The sequence below is a fragment of the Narcine bancroftii genome, chromosome 10 (genome assembly GCF_036971445.1).
Source record: "Narcine bancroftii isolate sNarBan1 chromosome 10, sNarBan1.hap1, whole genome shotgun sequence".
NCBI classification, from domain to species: domain Eukaryota; kingdom Metazoa; phylum Chordata; class Chondrichthyes; order Torpediniformes; family Narcinidae; genus Narcine; species Narcine bancroftii.
Genome location: NC_091478.1, coordinates 1901562 through 1929441, shown reverse-complemented (window position 1 = coordinate 1929441; position 27880 = coordinate 1901562). Strand labels below are relative to the sequence as shown.

At 42.0% G+C, this 27880-nt stretch overlaps 1 protein-coding gene and 1 long non-coding RNA gene across 5 annotated transcripts in view; one reads left to right on the top strand and one right to left on the bottom strand.

Annotated features, from left to right (window-relative positions):
- The window catches only part of LOC138744074 (kinase non-catalytic C-lobe domain-containing protein 1), a 175103-nt gene that overhangs the window by 7593 nt on the left and 139630 nt on the right, over positions 1-27880 (top strand). For all 4 annotated transcript variants that reach the window (XM_069899568.1, XM_069899567.1, XM_069899566.1 and 1 more), the window contains exons 2-3: positions 2164-2362; positions 8572-8630. In XM_069899568.1, the coding sequence (XP_069755669.1) occupies positions 2164-2362; positions 8572-8630 (258 nt within the window). The remainder of the gene's footprint in view (positions 1-2163; positions 2363-8571; positions 8631-27880) is intronic.
- LOC138743870 (uncharacterized) lies at positions 19509-26916 on the bottom strand. Its single transcript, XR_011345083.1, has 4 exons — positions 26889-26916; positions 26695-26774; positions 22850-23028; positions 19509-20203 (listed from the first exon to the last, which is right to left on the bottom strand). It is a non-coding gene; the product is annotated as an uncharacterized lncRNA (long non-coding RNA).

The window sequence follows — 27880 nt, the reverse complement described above, 5'->3', positions numbered from 1 at the left end:
GCAGAAGCAGGTTATGTCAGAAAGTCTCAGAATTCAAACAATGGGGGAGAAATCCAGACCAACAAAAGGTGTTAATTGAATATTTTAAAATTCTACCTCAACCCTTATCATGTCTTTGCAAAAGGAGATGAAGGGTCTGTGCCACGGAGAGATGACAGGAGAAGCAAGGGTGGGGGTATGGTTTAACAAAACCTAGAGAAGTCGATATTAATGCCCTCCGATTGATGAGGTGTTGTTCCTCTAATTTACAGGTGGTCTCAGACTGATGGTGGATGAGTCCATGGGCAAACATGTTGGCAAGGGAATGGAATGGGGAATTGAAATGAGTGGCCACTGGGAGATTCACGCTATTGTGGCAGACAGAGCCGATGTGTTCAACAAAGTGATCGCTCATTCGGCGTCCAGTCTCTCCGATGTATAGGAAACCACAGCAGTATAGGAAACCACACAGGGGTAGGTCCCAAGGAGACTATTGGTAGGGAGGGAGGAGTAGACAAAGGAGTCACTGAGGGATCTGTCCCTGCAGAAGGTGGAGAGGGGAATAACAATGTCTAGTGGTAGAATCACCTAGTAGGTGGCAGAAATGGCAGTGGAGGGTGTGTTGGATGTGGACATTGGTGGAGTGATAGATGAGAAGAGCAATCCTGTCCTTATTGCGTTTGGGGGCAGAGGAGGCCAGGTAAAGGATGATATGCAGGTGAGTGCTGAGTTGGTGATGATAAAGAAAAGGCATGTTATTTGAATAAGGAGAACACCTCTGATGATCTGGCATGGAAGTCCTCATCCTGGATGCAGATGCGACAGAGAATTGAGAGAATGAAATCCTTACAGGGGACAGGGTAGGAAGAGGTGTAGTTGAGGTATCTGTGGGAGTGGGTGGGCTTAGAGAAGATGTCTTTTGAGAGTTTGTCTCCTGAGATGGAAACCAAGAGATTGAGGAAAGAGTGTTGCGAGAGGTGGACCAAGTGAATTTGAGGTCGGGGATAGCTTGCCATCAGAATAGTAGAAAATTTGAGGTACGTCTTAAAATGTGCATAAATTATCAAAATCCATCACATCAGTGAATTTATTGGTAATTTGGTGACCTGATTCATGGAACCATTGTCGGGCTGTAAATATGACTGAACTTTTTGTTACTCAAGTTCTCCTTTTCGCTTTGCTTCGTCCACTGTTCTATTGGAACTTGTTGCAAGCTCAACTGGCCCAATATTAAGTCACAATGGATGGTTCAAAATTTTCAGATAATTTGCAATTTTAATTTATTTACTGTAAAATTGCTTTTTATAAACTAACTTTCTCCATTATTAGTTTTGTTCTTTATTCTTCGGCCATTTCAAAAATGTTTCCTTTTATTTCCTCCTTTCAACTTTGTCCTGCCTCTCAACACCTTCTATTCTTTCTCTGTACGTTTCTACCTCAAGTTTTCACCTTTGTTCAGGAATCATGATCTTCCATTTACTGTAGATAAAAGCTGGCATTTGGTCTTCCACCTCAGTTTGCAATGGATATTATCTTCCATTACATTGCCTTTTAACACTGCATTGTGAAGCTGACCAGAGGAGGAACTATGCTATCACTAAATTTAGTGAATGAACATGCGTATAAAACTAAATTGCCAAAAAAACTAAACTGGTTTTCTGCAGTTTATTTGGCCCACTCATTCTGATGCATTAATTTTAATTTTGGTTGTATGTAATTCTTTGTTTTCATCATTTATTTATTCATAGATTATTCCAGATGGTTGTTCTTAATTAATTATTTGGTGGGGGGGGGGGGGGGGGCAGGAGAAAAATGATAAACCAAAAAATAGTTGATGGGAAGTATGCAAGCTATATGGTTTGATTTTTTTTTTGAGATTATTAAGGCATTTTGAATTCCATGAAGCAACCAAACAGTATATACTGTAATAGCAACAGAAAAATGTGATTGTCTGTTGCCTGGAATTCATTTATGCTTCACATATCAACACTAATAAATACAATTAAGGTTCTTTTAAACTAATCTACTTTAATCTGGCAATTCAATTTGTGTCTTTCATTACCTACAGAATAGCTATGCAAAGTCAATAATCTTAATGGACTGAGCCTAAATATAGATGATTTTTTAAAAATGATTTCCCATATCACCAATGCAAGTTTCTTATTTATCTTATATATTTGGCAGGAGAATGTGTCCCTTGCTGACATCTTGTCACTGCGAGATAGCTGCCTCAGTGAGCAGGATATCTGGGCAGCCTGTCTTGAATGTTGCCTGTCAATGAAGAGCATCGCCCACACTCCACTCTTCCATACTCTCTGCATCACCCCAGATACGTTGGCTTTCAATGCTAATGGAAATGTTTGCTTTATGGAGCAGCTGAGTGGTAAGTACTATAGCTATTGCATGTGTACCTATGGCCTCAGTGAACGTAACATGATTGTATCGTTTCCACTTCCAGTTAGTCCTTTTTTTTTTAACTTGTTACAGTATATAAGTTAACAACTTTGGAAGACAAGGTAAATATGACTTAGCATCTTAATTGGTGTGTGAGGGGAAGGGTTGCGGTTCTCTGGTAAGAGTAGTCCAGTGTAGGTCAAAATAATCACTGGAATTTCTGCACTTGTGACCTAATAGCGCACAAATACTGGTAGGCTTTCTCAATGTCATGTAATAATGCAATGCATTATATATCATGTGAACCCACAATGACCCAGCTCTTGATCAAAAGAGTAAAGGTCTTAGCCTCTGAGGGAGTTTCAAATATTAAACTTCCTCTTTCGTGCTACCTGCTTCAGTTTTGTATCATTATTAGTCATCCCTATTGTCCTCACTCCCAGTGTTCTCATTTAGCTGAACCCCCTTCCCCCAGTCCTCATTCTGTTCACAAACACAGTCAATACTGTGGTGCTCTTTTTCACCCCAACCATGCCTGACACCTAAGGGTTTGTGCAAGGTAGAAAATGACAAAAGTTTTCTTTCAAAGGGTCTAAGCCAGTCATCCTTAAAGTGGGTGGTGCCACTCCGCTGGGGATAATGAGGAAAAAGAGAGCGCACCGCTCATAGCCCTTGGCCAACAGTGCCTTCTAGAGGGCAGCCATCTCTCTCTCTCTCTCTCTCTCTCTCTCTCTCTCTCTCTCTCTCTCTCTCTCTCTGTGTCTTCTCCTCACTTACTTGCTCTTTCCAATGCTGCAGTAGAAAGTGGTGGGAACTGGAGGAGCAAGCGAGCTCCTTTATACTCAAGTGGACAGAAATGAGAAACCGTTCTACAACCCCACCCTTGCACCTTGGCCACACAACTCATTTTGTGTTTCTCACCTCTGCTAAACCACCGGAAAATCGGCAAACCTGCCCTTCCGACCCACCAAACCTGCTGCATATTGACCTGTCAACTGCAGATCATCAGTCCCCCAGTGTCTCCATTCAAATTTGCCAGAACTTGCCCTGATCTGTCCAGTTCCACAAACCCTTTGGGTGCCTTAATGTTTTACCCATTCCTCAGCAGAAATTGGGCATTGTATTCTATGCTTGTGAAATACTTACACTTGTTCATAATGTTAGATTTATTGTTGTTTTAAATTTGCAGTAGATCTTACACTAAGAAAGAGGTGGGGGTGGCAGAGGCTTGGGCTGTGGCCAGGGAGCCAAGGGCCAGCAGCCTGAAAAAGTTTGGGAACCACTGGTCTCGGCCATGGTTAACAAGGAACAGGGGACATTGTTGACTTGATGAAATGGAAAGCTGTAATTTTGCTGTGAATGTGTGAAGCTATGTGGGAAGTATAAATAGAAGGATTAAGTAAATCTTGAAGGCCAACTCAACAAATGGACAAAACTGAGAAATGGATTTTAATACAGGTAAATATGAGTGAATCACTTAGGAATAAAAAAGGGCCTCCTAAATTATGAATAACTAGAAATAATGGGGTTCAATAGAGATGTTGGCATCCAATATATACAAGTTGTTAAAATGTGAAGGGAACCAGTAATGGACACTTTGCCTTTCTCTCTTTCTCTTGAGAGGATTGAAATACAAGTGGTTAAAGGTCTGCTGCAACTGAATCATATTCCTGTTAGACTTCACTGAAAGATCTATGAACAGTCGAGATGCCACATCTCCTGAAGACTATTGTAGTCTTGCAAGGAATGCCATATGATTTCTTGACTTCAAGGGTTAAATAACATGGGGAAATTAAAACAGAATATTTTTTTCACTGTGATTTGGATTTCAAGATCAAAAGGTGTACCAATCAGGGGAGAGGGGAAATTATTTTTGCTTGGTGGGCCTAGTAGAAATTAGGAATTTCTTCCAAAAATCCAATTTGCTCCCTGTAGGCAATGGTGTACTTTTTACTGTGGCTTCATGGTGATAGAACCAGCACTCTGGTCTTGATGGAGATCAATATATTCTCAGGTGGTATATCTCTGTTTCTGAGAGCAAATAAAAGCAATCTTCTTTCAGTGAACAGAAGTTGGTTCCCAACTGGCATCTCTATCCTCTGATGACAGCAGGTGGCAGTGAGCAAAGATCTAAATGGATTGGACTGGGTGTTATAGATTTCAGTGGGATCTTTTTATGTGGCTCTTCTCTATCAGCTGCTGTAAAATATAAGTATTGATTCCACTAGCATAGGCATAGGTACAGCCTTCAGTGCGGAAGTGAGGTGCTCTTGGTTCCATCTGAACTCTTGCGATAAGTTTTAAAACAAGGACTCCTTGCTTCTTGGTATCTTTTACAGTCTGTCATAAAGGCTGCATGGTAAGCACTTGAAAAAGCATGTTTCAGCTGTCATATATGATCCACATTGATGTCATTCAGTGTAGTGTTAAATATAACCTCTTTTGGGAAGTCACTTCCCTTTGCCTCTTACCTGATGGTAGCCACTATTTTTAAAAATCAACGAAGAGAAGTGAATTTTCAAACTTGCTATCTTAATCCTCACACTGGCTGCATTTGATCTGATGGATTACAGTCTTTGGTGTAATTAAGCAATCTGATGTTCTTCAATTTCATGGTTGTGTCTGATTCTAATCTTATTCAAGAAACCAGACACTTGTATTGGGAAAAGTTCAATGCAGTTTCATGAAGTCGATTTTTAGGTTGAAGAATTTCCAAGGTTTGTGGATATTTTCCCATTGTGTGGTATATAGAAGTAGATGGCATAGTTTCACTATAGGGGGATCACCCATTTAGACAGATGGAGAGGAATTTCTTTTGAATTCTGTCATCCAGAAAGCTAATCAAGAGAGGCAGTCATTGTATATATTCTGAGCCAAGATTTTGGGTAAGAGGTAGGAAAGATTGACCATGATCCTGTTGAATTACAATGGCAGTTCAGGACTGCATGGTCTGACTGCCACAATGAGAGGTTGAAAATGTCCGTAAACTCTTTGGCTAGTTGGTTGGCTCAGATTTTCAGTACCCTGCGAGGTACGCCATCAGGGCCTGATGCCTTGCAAGAGTTCACCCTCTTCACTGATGTGCCGTCAGGGCCTGATGCCTTGCGAGGGTTCACCCTCTTCAATGATGCTCTGATGTCGCCCTCAGACAGATATCACAGGGACCTCAGGATTTCTAGTAGGCATTGTTTAGTGGTTCTTCTCAAAGTGGGAATAGAAGGTGTGTCCACTTACTTCCATGCTTTCGTCCTCAAGAATCCTCTCCATTTTTTAGTTTGCACACCACTGGCTACCTTTATGTTTTGTTCCCTGCCTCTCTTTCCTCACTAACTCAGAGCACATAGTTTGGTCCATCTACCCTAATCTCTGCCCTCACATTCTGATTCCCACCCTCCCTGCCAAACTAGTTTAAATCCTTCCCCAACAGTTCTAGTTAATGTCCCTTGGGATATTGGTCCTCCTCCAATTCAGGTGCAGCCTGTCCTTTTTGTACAGATCAGACCTTTCCTAGAAGAGATCCTAATGATCCACAAATCTGAGCCCCTCCCCCTTGCACCAACTCTTCAGCCACACATTCATCTGCCACAACTTTCTGTTCCTACCCTTGCTGGCACATGGCACAGGCAGCAATCCTGAGGTTATCTCCCAAGAGGCCCTGCTTTTTAACTTCCTTCCAAACTCCTAATATCCCCTCTTCAGGACCTCATTCCTACTCCTATCTAAATCATTGGTCCCCTAGTGAACTATGACATCGAACTACTTGCCCTCCCCCTCCAGAATGCTATGAACTTGATCAGAGACATCCCTGACCCTGGAACCTGGGAGACAACATACCATCCAGGAGCCTCAATCTCATTCACAGACTCTCCTATCCACTTCTCTAACCAACAAGTCCCCAATCACCATCGCTCTCCTCTTCTCCCCCTTCTGACCCACGGGACCAGTCTCTGTTCCAGAGATGTGACCATCACAAGTTGTCCCTGGTAGGTCATTTTTCTCCCTCCCCCCACCAAAATAGTATACTTGTTGAGGAGAGCAGCCACAGGAGCTCTTGCATTATCTGCCTCTCCTGACAGTCACCTATCTCCTGACTTTTAGGGGTGACTGCCTTCCTGACTGTCTATCACTATCTCTGCCTCCCTTAAGATCCACAGTTCATCCAGCTCCAGCTCCCTAACTCAGTTTGTCTGGAGCTGTAACTGGATGCACCTTTTGCAGGTGCAGTCATCAGGATTAAGCTTGCTCTCCCCGACCTCCTAAACCGAAGCACTGGATTGCCTTAACTACTGTGTCCATTACCTACTCCAAAGCAATTAAATTTATTAAAGAAACTTGCTGGTCTTGTCTCTCAGGGATGAAGTGCTTTCTCAGTTTCTGCTTGCCAAAGCCTCACAGATCCATTCCTACCCTGTGCCACTCACATACTGGCTGCTCATTTAGCTTCCCTGCCAATTATCTTAATTACTTAATTACTCACACCCACAAATCTACACTCCTTAACCCTTTGCCCTCAATGCCCTTTTTAAATGATTCTAAACTCTAGTACACACATGTCAAACTCTGGCCCGCGGGCCAAATTTGGCCTGCGATATAATTATATTTGGCCCGCAAGATCATTTCAAAAATGTATTAGAGGTGGCCCGCCCTGCAGCAAGAGCCGATGCTGTTTTTGGATAATGTCACCCCCACCATCCTCCCCCTTCATTGCACATCCTTCCCCACCCCCTAACTATCCCCTCCCCCCTAAAACCACCCCCCTTAAAAGATGGCCAGAATATTCTCAAAAAGGAATCCAGAATGGTAAAGTTCCACAAACCTTCTGCTGGGAATCCTAACAACACCCGGGCATCAGATCCACGGGACGCGGAGGGTGCAAGAGTGTTGCAGGTTGACCGTGCAAACTTTGAGAACGGGGAAAACAAAACTGTAACACGAGAAGTCTGTCGATGTCATCAGCCGGCAAGCCAGTTGGAAGGCTCCCCGCACAACCAGTCACTTCTCCCACCTGTCGAGAGGTGCGGCGGATTGGCGAGCGCCTGTGATTTCCTGTCGGCGCGACGGACATGGCAGGCTGCGCACGGCCCCCGCTGTTCCGCAAAGGCCGATCGGCAGCGCGCTGGGCCTGAGTGGGTGCGTAAGCAGGGGTGGGCAGAGGGTGTAGGTGAGGAGTAATGGGCAGGGGAAGTTAAGGTGGTGCGAGGGGCAGTTAAAGGGAGGGATGAGTAGAAGGAGGGGTGGATAGGGAAGAGGTAAAAGGGGAGGGGCAGGGTGAGTAGGGGAAGGGTGATTAGAGGGTGAGAGACGGGTAGAGGAAGGAACAGGTTGAGGGGAGAGGCAGTAGAGGGGCATGTATAGGATGGGGTGGGTAGAGGCAGAGTGAGGGGTGAGTAGAGGTTGGGTAAAGGACTGGTCAGGTAGAGGGATGGTGGGTCGAGGGTGAATAGAGGCCTAGAGCCTGAGGAGTGAGCAGGAAATGCTGAGTCCTGATGCAGGCCAAAATGGACACAGCCTGTGAATGCTGACTACATCTCCTCAGGGACCAAATATGTTTCCCTCAGGTCAAGCAAAGGGTGAACTTGAGCTACCTACTCCTGACCTGTAACATTATCCTCCTAAAGTTATATCCTAAAGTTTAACATTACATATCTTGAAAGAAGAGAAAACATGCAGATGTTGTTGAAAATTTTCAATAAATATTTAGTTCGGCCCTCAACTTAGTCCAAGTTTTTAATTTTGGCCCTCCGTGAATTTGAGTTTGACACCCCTGCTCTAGTACTTCCCTCTTCAACAAGGCGTTTGCCCCTCTTCAGACTCTCCCATGATGCAAAAGGCATCCTTTAATTTGCACATGGCCTCAACCTGGCAGAACAGTAGCCCAGGGACTTGCATGTTAGAATGGGAAGTCAAATTAAAGTGACTGGCCGCAAGGAGATCCTTGGTGCTGTAGTGGATGAAGTGAAAGTGCTCAATTAAATGATTATCTGCTAATCTATTTCCATTAGGATAATATAGGTGTTTTTTTTTTTTTGCTTCAATAAACTAGCTACATATATGTAATCTTTGTATCTCCGAGGGGGTAATTAGCCTCAGAAGAACAATGAATTTCAAGCATTTTCCAAGGATGCCAATATTACTCATTGAAACCGTATACTTGTATCTTCAAGATTGTGATTGAGTTTCTTCATTGTTTATTTGCAGATGACCCAGAAGGAGCATTTGTTCCCCCTGAATTTGATGTTACTGGCAACACTTTTGAGGTGGGTCAAAACACTTGTGAAAGTCCAGGCCCCTCTACTCTTTTTTTTAAATTATTTTATTTATGAATTTTAAACCACAGTAATAGTTTCCTTGTATTCAATTCAAAAATTATATATGTGGTGTATAACCCTACCTTTCCACCTCCCCTCCCCACCCCTAAAAGGAAAAGAAAGACAAATAAGGACCAGAAGTTTCCAAAGGAATAAAACATAAGGTCTATATTGGAGGTCTTCAGAAAGTCTATTAAATATGCAAACCCATGTTTTGTAAATATGGGTGCCATATTTTCCAAAATATGATTTTTATCTCACAGTCTATAAGTAATCTTCCCTAATGGTCTGCAACTATGAAGTTTTGTTTGCCATCTTTCCATACCTCCATCTATTTCTGACTTCCATGATATTGCTATACATTTCCTAGAAACTGCTAAAGCAATGAATACAAATTCAATTTGATTCATATTTAATTTTAATTTTGGTTTTATAACCTTAATGTTACTCATTTCAAAAAAACAATTTGAATACCTAAATATTTAATACCTGCATCTGGCCACCAAAGTTTAGTCACCATTTTACAGACTGTGTAGTCAGCCACAGGTGTAATCTCACTTTTTTCCCAATTAAATATATATCCAGAAATTTCCCCATATTCTACCAACCTAACCTGTAATTGGGACAAAGAATTTATAGGATCAGTTAAATAAACCAAAACCTCATTATAAAATAAATTAATTTTATATTCTTCCTGATACACCTCAATCCCTTTAATCGTAGGATCTTGTCTAATAAGCTTAGCTAAAGGTTCAATTGGTAAAATAAACAAAGCCAGTGACAAAGGGCAACCTTGTCAACGATCTAGTTAATGGAAAAGAAGCAGATATATGACCATTAGTAATCACTTTTGCTAAAGGATTTTTATATAAAGCTTTAACCCAATTTATAAATGTAGAACTAAAATGAAACTTCTCCAACACCTTAAACAAAAAAATCCATTCTAATCTATCAAAGGCTTTTTCTGCATATTTCTTATAAAAATCAGATGGAAAACCATTTTCTCCCGGAGAGTAACCATTCGGTAATGAACTAAGCTCTTCATCAACTTCTCATGTTGTAAAAGAAGCATCTAAATTTCTCTGATCTTGATATGTCAAGCGAGACAAATTTATCTGAGATAAAAATTTATTAATTTAAATTTCATCACCAATAAATTCTGATTTATATAAATCAGAATTTTAAATAAAACTTTAAATAAATCATTAATTTCTCTTGAATCATAACTTGGAACTTTTTCTAACAGCATTTATTATTCCAGATGTTTTCTATGTTTTTAACAGCAAAGCTACAACTTTATGGGCTCTCTCTCTCCTAATTTGTAATATATTTACTAAGTTCTCTCAATTAATTTTACAGTTCTATATGTGAATCGTATTAAGATTAAACTCTTTCTTTATTAATTCCTTTCTTTTCTTATCTGTAGCCTTCTTCTGTATTTCTTTTCCAGATCCTGTCTTCCCCTTTTTAACTGATCATCGTCTTTCATATAGTCTTTTTTAAAATTTTGATGTAAAACTTGTATGTCCTTTCAAATATGCCTTTAATGCATCCCACACAATAAATTTGTCAACAACTGAATTAGAGTTTAATTCTTAAATACTCTTGAATCACAGAAATCTGTCCTTTTTGACAATGTAGAATTTAATCACCGTCTTTCAACCGTTTACTCCTTTTCAAAAACAAATATATCATTAAGAATGGCAAATAATCAGATCAGGCCTCTCTACTCTTGAAAACGGGAAGGAATGGGATGACGGTCATTAGAATCAGTTTTGATAGAGGGGGGTGTATTTATTTTTGGAGAAGAGTAGAGGGTATCTATGTAAAGTTTAATCAAAATAAGGACACCAAGCAAACCAGTCAAAAAAACTGAAAGATTTTTGTATTTGAGTTGAGGTGATAATGTGAGGAGTCCAAGGAGTTTCTGTGCTATATCTTCCATTAAATATTATGAACAGTACAAGCAAGTTTTTTTTATTTGGTGCCTTTCTCGCAAATTTTTTTGAAAATTCTATGAAAGAAATGTACTTGGGAAAGTTGATCAGGTTGATTTCAGTGCTGCTTTTAAATGATTGCTAATTGGAGTCAATTCAGATTGCAATAACGGTAAAAGCTTTACATTGTCTAAAATGCTATTAAATATGCAAACCCATGTTTTGTAACATGTGGGGTTTTTTTTTCAGTACAGGTGTGCTCTAGTTTGGAATTTATGCTTTGTGACAAAACCATATGAGTAAAACATTAATGTTTATTTTACATTTTTCATTATCTTTGTTGGAGTAAGGCCTAGAATTTTTTGGGCAAGTTTTTAACCTCTTGGAGTGGCCGTGTCGCGGGCGCACAGCGGTGCGGTGTGAACTGTCGCCGGTGCGATGCTACAGGCGTGCGGAACCATTATATGGATGTCTGCATACTCACCTAATGGACCGCACACGGGAGATGCTGAGTGCTGAGGAACGTTGAGTTGCTGAGTCTCCTGCCGGAAGGCGTGGGACACTCACAAGGCTAAATTTAAACCTGCTGGTCCTGTGGATCGGCAGCAATCTCATAATAATGTCCCACTTGTCCTGTGGAGCCCGGGGCAGGCAGAAGCCTGTCAACCCTGAATAAATCAGTTTTGAGTTGACTAGTCTGGCTTGTGTTTTGTATTACTTCGATAGCTCTACAATAGTAGCCGCTAAATTTGGTGACCTCCGACTGCGAGGTTCAGCAGAAGCCTGATTCTACAGTCATAATGGACGCAGCTACAGCAGCGGCGGCAGTTAACACAGTTGGACTTCACTTGCTTCCTTTCTGGACCCATCAACCTTTGGTTTGGCTTATTCAGGCTGAAACCCAGTTTTGTCTTCGGGGCATAACGGCGGAGGACACTCGGTTCTGGCATGTTGTAGGTGCATTGGATGCTGCTTCTGCATCTCAAGTAAGCAAATTTATTGCCAATCCCCCAGTGGAAAACTAGTACACCAGGTTCTGCCAGTTTCTCCTGAATACACTGGAATTGACGAGGCACAAACACGGCATATTGCTTTTGAATATGGAAGGCCTGGGTGAAAGAAATCCATCGGACCTAATGAATGAAATGCTTGCATTGGCGGATGGTCATTCTCATTGCCTGCTCTTTGAAACCCTATTCCTATCAAAGCTCCCAGCTCGTGTCGCCATTCCATCACTAGCATGGATTTCCGCCATCCCCATGACAGCACGAAGGGCTGACAGCCTCTATTGTACTCCTACACAAGAGTCTGCTCAAATACAGCCTGTTTTGTCAGCAGATACATCTCCCGTGTCCTACGAGCATCCTGTATCTGCAGTTCAATCAAAGAAGGATGATCGTGCTGATGTATGTCGAGATTGGTGTTTTTACCATCATTCTTGGGGGGAAAGAATTGCCCATAAATGTGTCTAGCCATGTACCTATTACAGGAAAAAGGCAGAAAACGAAAAGAGCTGGCTGCCAGTAGTGGCCTCGGCAGCTGACGCAAATAAGGGCCTATTGTATCTTCAAGACAACGCGGGTAAGCTCAAGTTTCTTGTAGACACAGGTGCTGAGGTCAGTCTACTCCTGCCTACCTATTTTGAAAGGACGTTTAAAAGACAAAACCTGGCTCCTCGAGCAGCAAATGGATCTACCGTTCCAAGCTTCGGCACAAGACTGATTTCAATTGGAATAGGAGGGACCACATTCCATTGGAATTGTGTCTTAGCTTCTGTTGCTCAGCCAATTTTGGGTGCGGACTTTTTATGATCCCATGATTTACTGGTGGACGTGAAATGGAAGAAATTGGTCATGCCACCACTTTTCAGACACACCCGCTGACATGCAGCAAAGGGAGTGTTCCCAGCTCGGGGTACAAATGCTGCACAAGAATGCCTATGCTGCCCTGCTCAATGAATTTTCCCATATTCTCACTCTAATTTCAATGCCTCAAAAACAGCCCATGGTGTCCCATTACATACACTTCAGGCCCACTGATTCAGAGTTCGTCGTCTTCCACCTGATAAACTGCTGCAAGCAAAGGCAGAGTTTGCAGCGAAGGAGCAGTTGGGTATCATTCAACGCTCCAACAGTCCTTGAGCATCACCATTACACATGATATCCAAGAAAACAGGAGGATGGAGATCCTGCAGCGATTACTACACCCAACAGGTACCCAATTCCTCATATACAAGATTTCACTGCCCATCTACACCATTGCCACATTTTTTCCAATGTTGATCTGGTCAAGGGATATCATCAGATACCTATCCATAAGGTCGATATTCCTAAAACAACAATTATTACCCCTTTTGAGCTTTTTGAATTTCTTAATGCCGTTTGGATTGAAAAATGCTGCTCAAACCTTCCAGCAGCTGATGAACGCTTTAGGCAGGGATTTTGAGTTTGCATACATTTACTTGGATGATATCCTCGTAGCCAGTCAAACTGAGCAAGATCACCAGCTGCATTAGCCCCGCCTTTTCCAATGGCTAGAGGAATTCGGTCTTGCCTTCAACCCTCCACCAGATCCACCATTGACTTCCTTGGACAAAAGATCACAGCTGACGGTATATTTCCCTTGTCCAGCAAGGTAGACGCAGTCTGTGCTTTTTCCAAACATACCACGGTAAAGGGACTGCAGAAATTCTTTGGTATGTTAAACTTTTATCACCGATTTATTCCTGCAGCTGCTGACATTCTTCGGTCACTGTTTCAGATCGTCTCCACCAAGCACAAGGTTGTTACCTGAACATCAGAGGTGGTGGTTGCGTTTATGACTGCCAAAGAGGCATTGGCCAAAGCAGCAATGCTTGCCCATCCCAACCCTGAGGCTACCTTGGGACTTTGCATTGACGCCTTGAGTACAGCCGAGGGTGCGGTTCTCAAGCAGTACGTCAATGGCCATTATCAACCCCTCGCTTTCTTCAGCGGGCATTTAAGGCCAGCAGAAGTGAAATATATATAGTACATTTGATTGGGAACTGTTGGCATTGTATCTAGCCACACGGCACTTCCGATATATTTTGGAAGGTTGCCATTTCACTGAGTTTACAGATCATAAGCCACTCATTTTTGCCTTCAGCAAAATAACGGATCCATGGACAACTGCGTCACTTCTTGTACCTTTCAGAATTCAGGACGGACATGCGTCATGTTTCAGGGAAAGACAATCTCATCACAGATATGCTGTCCAGACTGTTCAGGGTGAATCAATATTCCTGAATTGTCCAGTGCACAGCCATAGACCCTGGCATACAGTACGGCCATTACTAACCTGGACATACAATGGGTGGCACCACAACAGCGTAGCCCAACCTTTCTTTGAGACACGTCTTTGGGCTACCCTAGACCATTGATTCCGGCATCATGGAGGCGACGCCTTTTCGACCAGATACACGGCTTGTCTCATCCGTCCATCAGAGCGTCCGTCAAATAAATACATATGGCATGGACTAAGAAAAGATGTCGTTCAATGGGCACGTACATGCTCCTCCTGCCAGATGGCCAACATTCAGCGGCACAACAAGGCACCTCTTCAACCTTTTCCACTGGTACACAGGAGGTTTGAACATGTGCCATTGCCAGTATCTCGAAACATGAGATACATTTTAACAGTGGTGGACCATTCCATGCTGGCCAGAGGCCATCCAGTGACACTGAAACATTGTCAATTTGGTGTCCCAGCACACATAACTTCAGACCGCAGAGCTCAATTCACTTCTGCATTATGGTCTGCCTTTGTGAGCTTTTGTGGCACACATCTGCACCACACTATGGCATACCATCCACAGTCCAGGGCCTTGTGCAACTAAAGTCCGCACTTAAGGCCCGACTCACTGGTCCCAATTAGGTCGATGAGTTACCATGGGTTCTACTGGGAGTTTGCACGGCCCCAAAGGAGGATTTGTCTGCATCATCTGCAGAGATGGTTTATGGTACGGTCCTTATAGTTTCAGGGGACATTCATTTTGCAACCAACTCTGACTTAGACGTCCTTCAATAATTTCAAAATGGTGTCACTAGCAGGAAACCTGTTCCTACCAGCTGGCATGGAACCCCTAATCAATATGTGCCCCCAAAGCTCCAGGACGCTGATTTTGTTGTATGCAGGCAAGACCCAGGAGCGCTGTTACAACGACCGTATGAGGGCCCTTTCTGCATGATTAAGAGGGACAGAGTTGTGTTTACTTTGGACATTGAGGGACATTCGCACCTGTTTAGTGTGGACAGACTCAAGCCTGCCCATGTGGATCCCACTGCACCTATTCAATGCCCCCGACCCAGACGTGTGTCTAAGGCACATGCAATTGGTGTTTTAATTTCCGGCGACAATTCGGGGGGGGGGGGGGGTGATATTGTGGTGTGCGACAACGCAAACTGTCGTCGGCGCGGGTGTGCAGAACCATTATATGGATGTCTGCGTGCTCACCAAATGGACCGCACGCGGGAGATGCCGAGGAACGGCACATTGAGCTGTTGAGTCTCTTGCTGGAAGGCGCGGGACACTCACAAGGCTAAATTTAAACCTGCCTGTCCTGTGGATCGGCAGCAATCTAATAGTGACGTCCCACCTTGTCCCGTGCAGCCTGGGACTTTCAGAATATAAAAGAAGCCTGTAAACCCTGAATAAATCAGTTTTGAGTTGACTAGTCTGGCGGGTGTTTTTTTTTATTACTTCAGTAGCTCTACTGAAGTAGCCGCTACACTCTGCTATTAAAACTGAACAGAAGATTAAGCCACGATCTGATGCAGCGTTGCTTGAATAAATGACAAGTGTTGGGGAATGGACTTGGGAAGGGAGCATAATGGAGTTATTGGCTAATCGGCCATGCAGTCTGGTGAGAGGAATCAAAAGACATTATTATCTACATAGGGAGAGAATGCAAATGAGTGAAGTTCAGAGGGATCTAGATGATCTAGTGCATGAAACACAAAAGGCATATCCAACAAGTAGTAAAGAAGACAAATGCATTTTGGCCTTTGAAAGGTTTGAAGTTAAACAATAGAGAAGTTTGGTTACAGATCTTCATAGCTAGTGAGATCATACCTAGAATACTGCACAGTTTTGATCTCTTTACCTCAAGAAGAGGATATAGAATTGGAGGCAGCCCAAAGAAGATTCAACAGGCAATTTCTGGGATGAGACACTTGTCGACAGTTTTGCTCTGTTGATCTTTAGAAGAATGAAGGGTACCTTTATTCAAACATAAGATGAAATAGGATAACTATTGATAGGTTTTTCACTCATGGAAGAGTCGTGAGCAATGACATATCGCTACAAAGTGAGAGGTTGGTTGTTAAAGAGTGAGGTGTGTGGACACTTCTTTCCTCAGACAGTGGCATATCTTTTGAATTCTCTGTCACTGAAGTTGGTGGAGACCAGATCGTTAGATACATTTAAGGCGAAGATGAATATGCAAAAGACTAGGGAACTCAAACAGAAGAGGAGTTGGGTCAGCAGTGATAAGCCATGATTGAAATGAGCGATGTGATTTGCTTGCAGCGCCTGGGGACCTACTCCTTCCTTGCAGTTTCTTGAGTTCTATTGGCCAGAATGGAACCAATCATGGTCAAGGTTGTAAAGAAGGAGCCTCTCAAGCTATTTGGCACCTGAATGTTTGGATGCATGTTCATGCCAATTTTTTAATAGGTTAAAGCTGTAACTTATCATTTGAAAGTATTTTTATTAATCTAAGAGATGTGGCATATTAGTTTGGTTTCCTTTGAATTACTTTGTTAATACAAGTCCATCTTAATGGAAAAATATTATAGTTGATATTGGAACTTGGATTAGTGCACCTGTGCCTCAGGAAGGTGAATAGTACAGGACAAGATATTGTCACCCCACTTGGGAAGAACTATCTGTTATATTTGGATATTTTTTCTATTTGCTATATATTCATTCACAACATTTTGGCATTCATAAACTTGTGATATCCCAGTAGATGATAAATATTATTCTGTGCCCACCACAGGGCCAATAATAGCAACTAATCATACATTGCTAATTTAATTACTGTTTGCTAATAGATTTGCAAATGAAGTACTGAAATGATCAGTTGACATGAAAGAAATTAAGCTTTCTTAGTATTTGTAAAATAATGCTGAGGTCTTGCAAGAGACTTGTATTGAAACTGAGATTTTAAATTATTGTGGGTTAGAAAATTTACTTTGATTTTAATGCTTTTTCATTCATAGCAGCAATATAATTGGGATGCAGTTCCAAATCAGTATTTATTGTCTGTGTTTTGTGGCAGCATCATAGAACCATAGAAAGTTACAGCACAGAAAAACAGGCCATTCAACCCTTCTGGTCTGTTCTGACCAATAAAACTAGCTAGTCCCACTGATCTGCTCTCATTCCATAACCCTCCAGTCTACTCCTGTCCATAGATTTATCCAATTTATTTTTAAAATTCAAGATTGAATCTGCATTCACCACATCAGATGGCAGCTTATTCCACACTTGTTCCACTCTGAGTGAAAAACTTTTCCCTAATGTTCCCCTTGTACCTCTCCCCTTTCAGCTTAAGGCTATGACCTCTCGTATTTATCTCCCCCAATCTAAGTGGAAACATCCTACTCACATCTACTCTGTCTATACTCCTCAATCTTATAAACCATTATCAAGTCTTCTCTCATTCTTCTTCATTCCAAGGAGTATAGTCCTAACCTGTTTAATCTTTCCCAGTAACTGAACTCCTGACGACCCGGCAACATCTTGGTAAATCTTCTCTGCATGGTACACATGGAGAAGTTTACAAGAGTCTTTGGTGACATACCAAACTGCCTCAGACACCTCACAAAATAGAGCTGTTGGCGAGCTTTCTTTATGATTGCATCAAAGTGGAGGCTCCAGGACAGATCTTCTGAGATGTTGACACCCACCACTGATCCCTTGATGGGGACTGTATTGTGTTCCCCGGACTTTCTCCTAAAGTCCACAATCATCACCGAAAGGGTAAATTTGCAAAGAATGAGAGGCAAAACTTGAAATCTAGAAGACATCTGCATGAAGGTTATAGATCTAGAGCAGCAGTTGAAAAATTAAAAAACTGCAGATGCACAGGGCATTAAGGGAAGGACATTGAATGCTGGTCTTGCCAGAGACAAGCACATCTCAGAAATTAAAAGCACATCCTGCCTCACATTCATGACTTCAGTCTGATTTCCAACATTGGGAACAGAAAGGATTGCATCATTCTCAAATGCAGTACTTCTCGCTTTTTTTTTCAAACTTTATTTATAAGATATAAAATTAAAAAGAAAGTAAAACTAAAACCCTACAAAATATAGAATATTCCCCCCCCCCCCCCCCCACTATTCATTCCCCTCTCCACCCCCTACCCCTAACTTATCCCTATGAAAAGAGCCAAAAACATCTATCGGTTAATGATCTGTTGCTGTGGAGTGTGCCAAACCCTTAACATCTTTTAAAAAAAAGCTTTTAAGATCTATCTAAACCCATACATTTCAAATATGGAGTCCACATTTTAATAAAAAAGGAATAATTATTGTGTAAATTATGTTATATTTTCTAAATAAATACATGATCTCAACTCATTATGCCACCTTTGTATATTCAGTTCAATATCATTCATCCATGTGATTGCAATACATGCAGTACTTTTTGCTGAAGCCACATCCATCCATCACACCAGGCCTGGCAAAGAGAAAAGATTCAGCAGCACATATTGCCTACAAAAATGATCGGTGCAACTCTGTGGTTCCTGTGATTTCATGTGGAGGGCATTGATCAAGAGAAGTCATTACAACTCCAGATTTGAGTTGTTTCACTGCATCCTTGGACATTTTGATGTTAATTTTCACAAGCTCCTTGACAGGTATTTGGAATATGGTCCTTGAAATGTAGCAGAGTGGCACTGGCCACAATCAACAACTTTCTGCAGGTTGCAGAAACCACCAGAACAAAAACCCACAAAAGTACGCAAAGAAAACTTTGTAACTACTCGCCCCAGCAGCTGCATTCTATACAATCAGCTGCAGATGAACAGCTACAAAGGATTACTACCAAACTCCAAATCTCCAGGGCAACAGCAGCTGCAGGAACAGACCAGCTGCAAGGCAGAGGTCTTAAAGGGTCAGGCCACCACCAAGGTCAAGGTTGGAAACATGGAGTGATGGCTGGGATTTAAACAAATCTGAAGCGCAGGAGGCTGAGACCTCCCCTATCATCTATATTACTGGTAAATGTCTAGTCACTGGAAAATAAAATTGACGACCTGAGGACAAGGCGACTCTATCAGAGACAGGTAAGACAAATCTCAGTTGTTTGCTGCACCGAGACCTGGCTAACAGAACACACCAGACACTGCTATCCGACCAAACGGCCTCACCATCCATAGACTGGATCGGAATTCAGATTCTGGAAAAGGGACAGGAGGCGGTGTAGGCTTTGTCGTTAATACTGAGTGGTGCACGGACCCTAGAGCTATGTCGACCTCCTGCTCTACTCCCTTAGAGCAAATCTTGATTTGATGCAGACCTTTCTATCTACTCCGAGTTCTCAACTGTGATTCTCACCAGAGTTTACATCCTTCCCGATGCTGATTACAAGCAGACACTTGCGGAGCTGCATATGGTCATTAAACAAGAGACAGCCCAGCCCAATGCACTACAAATCTTAGTCAGTAACTTTAACCAGGCATGTGTCAAGAAACCCTGCCCAGTTACCAGCGGTATCAGAGGTCCCAGCACACTCAATCACTGCTACACCAAGATAAGGAAGGCCAACTCTTCTTTCTTGAGACTGAAGTTTGACAAGTGATTAGACATGGACCAGACAAGTGTTATACTAATATTGGACTTTTATTAACGGACTATAACCAACACTAAACTGGCTAGTGAGAAAGCATCTCCATCCGTTATACCAGTATGGTGGAATATCTCTACAGCCATAGCCAATAGCAAGCAGTCATCATCCCCCACAAAAATTGACCAATTTTAATAAAATACGATAATGGCAAAATCAAAAAAAAAATAATGGAAGATTGCAATCAGAATTAATGAGAATGCATAGCCAAAAAAAAACAAGCTGAGATCCTAAGATAATACAGGGTGACTCCACTCACTGTAATCATAGCTAAGATTAGAAATGGTCATAACAGAGGAGGCTTTGAGATTTGTATTGATCTTCACAAGGGCACAGATGGAGGAGACTTATCTTTAACCAAAGGATTTCTGTCGCTAGATGTGTAAGCGTGGCGAGCACGAGGAAACATTCCCATGAAGAGGGTACAGTTCCTGGAGTGTTTCTCGTGATGGGGAGGGTAGAGAAGGAGTCAGATCAGTGGAAGGGCTAGCAGGCTGTAGACCAGGCAAGGCTAGATTCCAAAGGGAAACAGTGTCCTTTCTTCCATCAGGAAAAATAACATGAGCATACTGCGAATTAGCATGAAGCAGTTGAACACACTCCACAAGCAGGTCAGCTTTGCTGGGTCAAACATGTTTTCTTAATAAAACTTCTCTGGACTTAGATAGCCAAGTTGGCAAGATCGATCCAGTTTTCGATTTTTTTTTTCTAGGGAAAACAAAAAGACGTTGGTGAGGAGTCTGTTACGATCCCAAATGACCCCAAAACCCAGCAGCAATAGACATTCACCAAGACCAGTGGTTTTTAAAACAAAAGTTATTTTTAATCATCTTTAAACATGAAAATAGAATCAAACTTGAACTTAACTAACCCAAATTAACCCCCTTCTAATTCTCAGCACACATATATGTAATGCGTGTGTAAATTTAAGAAAATTTCTTTGGTTCAAAGTTCAATCTCACTTCTCCTTCCAAGTTCTCTGGATGCAGGCAATTCTTATACTGTGCACAGAATTTAACATGTATTAAGTTCACCAGGCATCTGTCTTTTCTCATCAGCATGGCCACGTCACCTCCAGGGCATAGCTTGAGTGGGATGGCTGATGATTGGTGCCTGGGCCCCCAATCTACTGGTGGTGATTGACCAGTTTCACCGCTCTGCCGGCGGCCAATGGAAATGGGTGTTTCAGCCTGCACTATACTTTGCCAGTCACCACGTTCGACAGCCATTTCCTGTGTTTGCGCAGACCACTGCAGCAGAACTTTTTGTTGTTGCGAGAAATTGCAATGGTTGGTCAGTTGGATATAAGACTATGGACTACATTGAATTTTTTTTAGATTTAGATATACAGCAATGTAACAGACCATTTCAGCTCTCAAATCCATGTCACCCAATTAACCTACAACTCCTAGTACGATTCGAATAGCAGGAGGAAACTGGAGCCCCCGGGGAGGGGGAGGGGAGCCCATGCAGTCACAGGGATAATGTACAAACTCCTTGTAGACAGCACTGGATTTGAACTGGTCCCCATCGCTGGCACTGTAAAGGCGTGCTAATCGCTACACTGAAATTTGATATCCTATTGCTGCTCAGATTGAAGATACTGGAACTTCTGGTATTCATTTCTCTGCACAACTAAAGAATGATTCCATGGACCATTTTTTTCGTACATGAATATATTAACAAAATATCTGCAGATTATTACAGTAAAATGTGTGCTTTGTGATTCTTCATTATGCATTGTCTGTGTTCTTAGCCCTTCCAGCTGATTTCTGGGGAACACATCACCATACACAAAAGATACTTCAATATCATTTGTATTGATGCTGACAAAGGATCTCCTCATTATATAGTTTGATACTACTTGCATGTTAGTTTGTTCTTTCACAGCAAGCTTTAGGTGCATTGTTCCTAGTGCTGATCACAGTTTCAGATGCTGAACAGAGCACTCTGTTTCCTTGCATGACACAAGATGAGCTGTGAGGGTTTGCAAAGCAGAAAATTGTACCCTGTGAAGAAAGAACTAGTTTCTGGTTGGAGATTTTACAATACTGGGTTTTCACGGCATTTTTCAATGTCAACAATAGCTTTAACAAGTGCAAGTGACACAGCCCAGCACTGGCCTAAAAATTAGTGCCATTGGTAATGATGGGCATTAAGTTTGTAACTGCCATTGTTGGTACCTGGTCCAAGCAATTGGGTGAGCTCAGCTGGTTATTGCCACACAGGTCAAACAGATGTGATGTACAATTACAAAGTTTTCCTTTAGAAGAAGAGGGAGCGTGTCGATGGTGCCAATAAAGTGTGCTGAGTGCATACTTGTCTCACAACCAGTTAAATGATGGGTTAATGTGCTTTGTAGACACTTTTATGAAACCAACTTTACCAACCAAATAGGATGTGTCAGGGTGATTGTGGTCCATATAGTATTGTTTACTATTAAGAAAATTTAAAGTTAATTTATGATCTTTCCCATTTTGTGTAATTTGTGTCAATCAGTAAAAGATTTTGATTTGATTATGCCTCCAAAAAGGATTTGATAACCACCCTCAACAAACTAGCTAGATACCAATCTCAAACCGAGCAAAATAGAAAACATTACGACAGAAGAAAATAATATAAGAGTGAAGAATGTCTTTCAACACTGAGTGAAAAATGCCATGGGAAGGGAAAAAAGTAATCCAAGAAAACAGCAGTTAAGAACTTGTTACACTTCATTTGCTGTTCATTTTGACAGTTTTACTGTTATTTAAGATGGAGTTGCAGATAGTTCCATTGATATGGAGCAAGAGCAACATAATGTAACTATTTTGGGGTTCCTTCAATCATTTGAAAATGGCAGTAAATAAGCTGGCTTTGAATGTGGTGGTACACAATCTCGTACTATGGAATCTTCTCCCTGATGGGAAGTGGGGTAAAGAGTGTGGCTAGTGTCAGATGAATCTTCTGACATGTTGGCTGCTTTTCCAAGGCAAAGGGAGTTGTAGGTGGAGGTTAAGGAAGGGGTTGTGTGTGATGGACTTAACCCCTCAAACTGTCGTTGCTTGCTGTCTTTAGTGGCAGAGCTTCTGTACCACGCAGTGCATCCAGATGGAATGGTATCACTGGTGCACCTGTTTAAGTTGTTAAGGGATGCTGGCGGCCGGCCTCTGAGGAAGTAGATGTGTTGGTGTACTTGGCCATTGCATTGAAGTCGGAGGACTAGGAGAGGTTGCTTAAGATATTTACCCCTGGGAACTTCGCTTTCTACTAATTCCTCCTTATCATCATTGATGCAGACTGGGAAGGGAGCTCTGCCCCTCTGGAAGTCTATAACCAGCTAGTTGATTTTGTTGACATTGAAGGAAAGGTTACCTTGGCATCATGCCTCAAGTTCTTCTTTCTCTCTTCTGCCCTTTCCCTCGTTGCTATTGGAGATCCTGCCTATGACGATGGTGTCATTTGTGAATTTGTAGATGGAGTTGTAGCTGTGTTTGGCCATGTACTTGTGGGTATGCAGAGGATATAGTTGGAGCCAAACTGCTGGAGAAACTCTGCAAATCAAGAAACATCAGTGGAAGAAAAAGAATGAAATTTTGAGATAGGATAAATACATGATAACTTCCTAACGATAGAATCTTAATTATTTTGTGTGATAGAAGCAAGAGGAAGGTGAGAATTGACATTTTGGGTCAAAAGATTTATGACCTGGAATTTACTCTCTTAGAGTGGAAAGAGAATCACTCAGTGAATGCAAAAGGTATTTGAGTAGACTCTTGAAGGTAATTTATTGTAATGTCGGGAAGAGTATTGGCATCTGGCTGATGGGATTGCTGTATTTACAGTTGACATGGATTTGCTGTGCCAGATAACTCCCTTCAGTTTCACAACAATTCTTAGATTTTGTAAAGTTTTCCCTGAGTACATATTTCACTGGTGACCAATCAATTGAAGGAATAACTGCTTCCATTCTTGCAAACACTCGTAGGTTTTGGCCTGCTCCACTTTGTTCATAATGTGCAGTGTTATTCTTTTGATGCAAATCAAATTATACAACACAGTACAGGCCCTTTGGTCCTCAATGTTGTGCTGACCTATACTCCATTTTTTTTAAATACTAAATCCTCCCTACCCTGTAACTCTCTATTTTACTTCCATCCTTGTACCTGTCTGAGGGTCTCTTAAATGCCCCTAATGTTTCAGGCTCCACCACCATCCCTGGCAATGCATTTCAGGTACCCACAACTCTGTGTGTAATAAATAAATAAATAAATTGCCCCTGATGTCTCCCTTAAATTTCCTTCCCTGAACTTTGTACATATATCATCTGGTGTTTGCTGATCCTGTCCTGGGAAAGAGGCACTGGCTGTCCACCCTATCTATACCTCTCATAATCTTGTAGACCTCTATCAAATCTCTTCTCATCCTTCTACGCTCCAAAGAGAAAAGTCCCAGCTCTGCTCATCTTGCCTCATAACACTTACTTTCCAATCCAGGCAACATCCTAGTAAATCTCCTCTGCATCCTCTCCACCATCCTTCCTGTAATGAGGTGAGCAGAACTGAACACAATACTCCAGAGGTTTATAGAGTTGCAACATGAACTACTCTGGAACTCAACTTAATGAAGGCCAGCGCCCCATAGGCCTTCTTAACTATCCTATCCACCTGTGTGGTGACCTTTAGGGTTGGATGGATTTTGATCCCAAGGTCCCGCTTTTCATCCACACTTAAATAACCAACCATTAACCTGTTCTCAGCCTTTTGGTCTGTCCTTCCAAAATGCATCACCTCAGACTTATCTGGATTGAAATACATCTGCCACTTTTCCACCCAATTCTGCATCCTGTCAATATCTTTTTGTAACCTTCAACAACCTTCACCTCCAACCACAACTCTCACCTTCATGACATCTGCAAACTTACTGAGCCATCTTTCTGCCTCTTAATCCAGATCATTTATAAAAATTACTTGGAGTTGGGGAGGGGGGGGGGTTGTCAGAACAGATTCTTGCAGTGTTCCACTAGTCTCCGACCTCCAGGAAGAATACTTTCCTTCCACTACTAGTTGCTGCTTTCTTGCTACAAGCCAATTTTTTGCCACACAGCTAAAATTCCACTGATCCTGTGCCTCATGACTTTCTGAACGAATCTCTCATGGAGGACCTTGTCAAATGCCATTCTAAAATCCATATAGACCACATCTACCACCTTTACCTCATCAATTTCTTTTGTTATCTTCTCAAAAAACTCAATTAGGCTTGTGAGGCACTACCTTCCCTTCACAAAGCCATCTTGACTATAGACAATAGACAATAGGAGCTGGAGTAGGCCATTTGGCCCGTCGGGCCAGCACCGCCATTTTAGATCATGGCTGATCATTACCATCAGTACCCCTTTCCAGCCTTATCCCCATAACCCTTAACTCCGTTACCCACAAGAGTCTTATCTAACTCTCTTTTGAACATAGTCAGCGAATCCGCCTCTACCACCCTCTGTGGCAGAGCATTCCACAGATTCACACTTCTCTGGGTAAAAAAATGCTTTCTCATCTCCGTCCTAAAGGGCCTACCCTGTATTCTTAAACTATGCCCTCTAGTCCTCGTCTCCCCCATCATTGGGAACAAGTAATCAGACTTCACCTTGTCTATCCCCCTGATGATTTTGTATACCTCAATCATGTCCCCCCTCATCCTTCTAAACTCCAATGGATACAAGTCCAGTTTTTCTAGCCTTGCTGCATATGACAACCCTGCCATCTCTGGAACTAACCTTGTAAATCTGCGCTGCACACCCTCTATAGCTAGTATGTCCTTCCTCAAGTTTGGAGACCAGAACTGGACGCAATACTCCAGGTGGGGTCTCACCAGGGCCCTGTATAACTGCAGAAGGGTGTCTCTGTTCCTATACTCCAAACCCCTCTTTATGAAAGCCAACATTCCATTTGCCTTCTTCACAGCTTTCTGAACCTGCATGCTAGCCTTCAGAGACCGGTGAACAAGTACACCCAGATCCATTTGCACTTCCCCACTCCCTAGCTTGCCTCCATTTAAATAATACTCAGCTTTCCTATTACTTCCCCCAAAATGAATAACCTCACATTTGTTCACATTGAAATTCATCTTCCATTTAGCCGCCCACTCCTCCAGCCTGTCCAAGTCCCTCTGCATTTTCCTTACATCCTCCTCACACCCCACACCGCCACCCAGTTTAGTGTCATCTGCAAATTTGCTCATGTTATTTATAATCCCCTCATCCAAATCATTAACATAAATTACAAACAACTGAGGACCCAACACCGATCCCTGAGGCACTCCACTTGTCATTCTGAAAAAGACCCATTTACTCCAACCCTTTGTTTCCTATCTCTTATCCAATTTCCTATCCATGTCAGCACCTTACCTCCAATACCATGCTCCCTGATCTTGCCCACTAGACTCCCGTGCGGAGTCAAAGGCCTTCTGGAAGTCCAAATACACCACATCCACTGGCTCTCCCGAGTCCACCCTCTTTGTCAGACTATTTCTCCAAATACTCATAGATCCTATACCGGTCTATAATTCCCAGGATTCTCCCTATTACCTTTTTTAAAAAGGGGATCACATTTGCCATTCTCCAATCCTCTGGCACCTCCCCTTTGGCCAAAGAGGACTCAAAGATCATAGCTACTGTGCCAGCTGTCTCTTCACTCACTTTCCACAGCAACCTGGGGTATATCACATCCCAGAGTAATTAACCCTTCCCCAAGGAAGCACTTTCCCATTTTGTCTGCTTGTCTCCTTTTCCATGGTTATGCTGAACCCCAGCAAGTTGTGGTCACTCTCACCAAATGACTTTTCTTGGAAATGGGTCTTTTCACAAGACAGGGATACAAGGTACTTTTGTTGTTTTCTCTTCTGGCCTTTTCATGTTGGAACTTGTAAGTTGCCAACTCATTGAATTGAAGCAACTTTCTTCATGCAATGAAACTATTCATGATCGAGGTGATTTTTAAACCAGTTCTGTTAATTAACAACCACACTACCATCAATGAAGTCTCAGGAGCCTGGGCCTGCTGGAATCTTCACTGATGCAGGATATTGTTGACCATCCATTTCCCTCCATGAATGCTGCTTGACAACTGAGTTCCTTCAACAACAGTTTTTGGCACAATGTCATCCAGTGTCATCAAAAGGAGCAATGATGCAGATCGCAACTTTTTTTATTAGAAATCATCACTCACCTGTGGAGTGGAGGAGTCAGAAACCAGCTATGATAGTTGAGATGTTTCAATTGCGCAGGGAATGATACCAGAGTCGATAACTAAATAAACAAAAAATAATTTTATCATATTGTCTGGCATCTCTGCATGAGGAATTTAATCAACAACAGCACAGTCATAAAATGTTAAGATAACCCATAGAATTTAATTCTCACAATTCAGCTGTTTCTCTCTGGATTAAATTTTAGCATGTTCTATACAGGAGACAAGATGGTTATATCCTATCAAAATATGAGCAATGTAACAAGTGGCTTTCATTGTTTCTCTTCCCTGAGTCAACTCAGCAGGAAGAGATTGCAAGAGGATCTGATAAAGATGTTTGAAATCATGGTGTATTTTTTTGAATATTGCAATTTCGATTTTTTCAAGGCTCACACAAATATAGAACAACAGTGCAACCTTCTCAACAATGATATAGAAAAATACATAAAACAAGAGTACATCGTCTGTGCCATAACTCACCTCATTTATCTCAGTCATTTCACTATTAGTACAGATTTTTATCTTTCTTCCATTTAGAAGGGGTGTAATTATATCTACGTACCTATATACTACAGGTAAGGCTGCCATACCCTAATGAATGGTCATATTTTCTCCTTAAATTATACATGATTTTCTCCAGGAGATTACAAATCTACATTTCCATATTCCATTGTATTATATTTAGTTGGGAGTCAGACTTCCATGTGACTGCTGTACATTTCCCTGGCTAGCGTCAAGGCTACCTTCACAAACTGAATTTGATACTGAGACAGTTTAAAACTCACGTCCATAATGTTTCCCAGAAAGTACAGTTCTGGATCTTCTGGAAAATCCACCTTCGAAATTTTTTCAGAATGTCCCCCAGGTCATCCCAGAAGGATTTCAACTTTGTGCTCAGCCAGGTTGAATGGTTAAAGGTTCCAATCTCCACCCAGCACCTAAAGCATGTTTCCAAAATTTCTGGTTTGGATTTATGTAATTTTTGTGGTGTGAGGTACAGTTGATACAAGAAATTATATTGCACCAACCTGTACCTGGCATTAATGACTGCTCTCGTGCTGTCCCGACGCAGGTTGAACCAGCACCACTCATGGATTGTTGTGCCCAAGTCTGTCTCCCACCTTTCCTTTGCCTTATGTAAGCCCGGCTTCGCGCCCTCACCTTG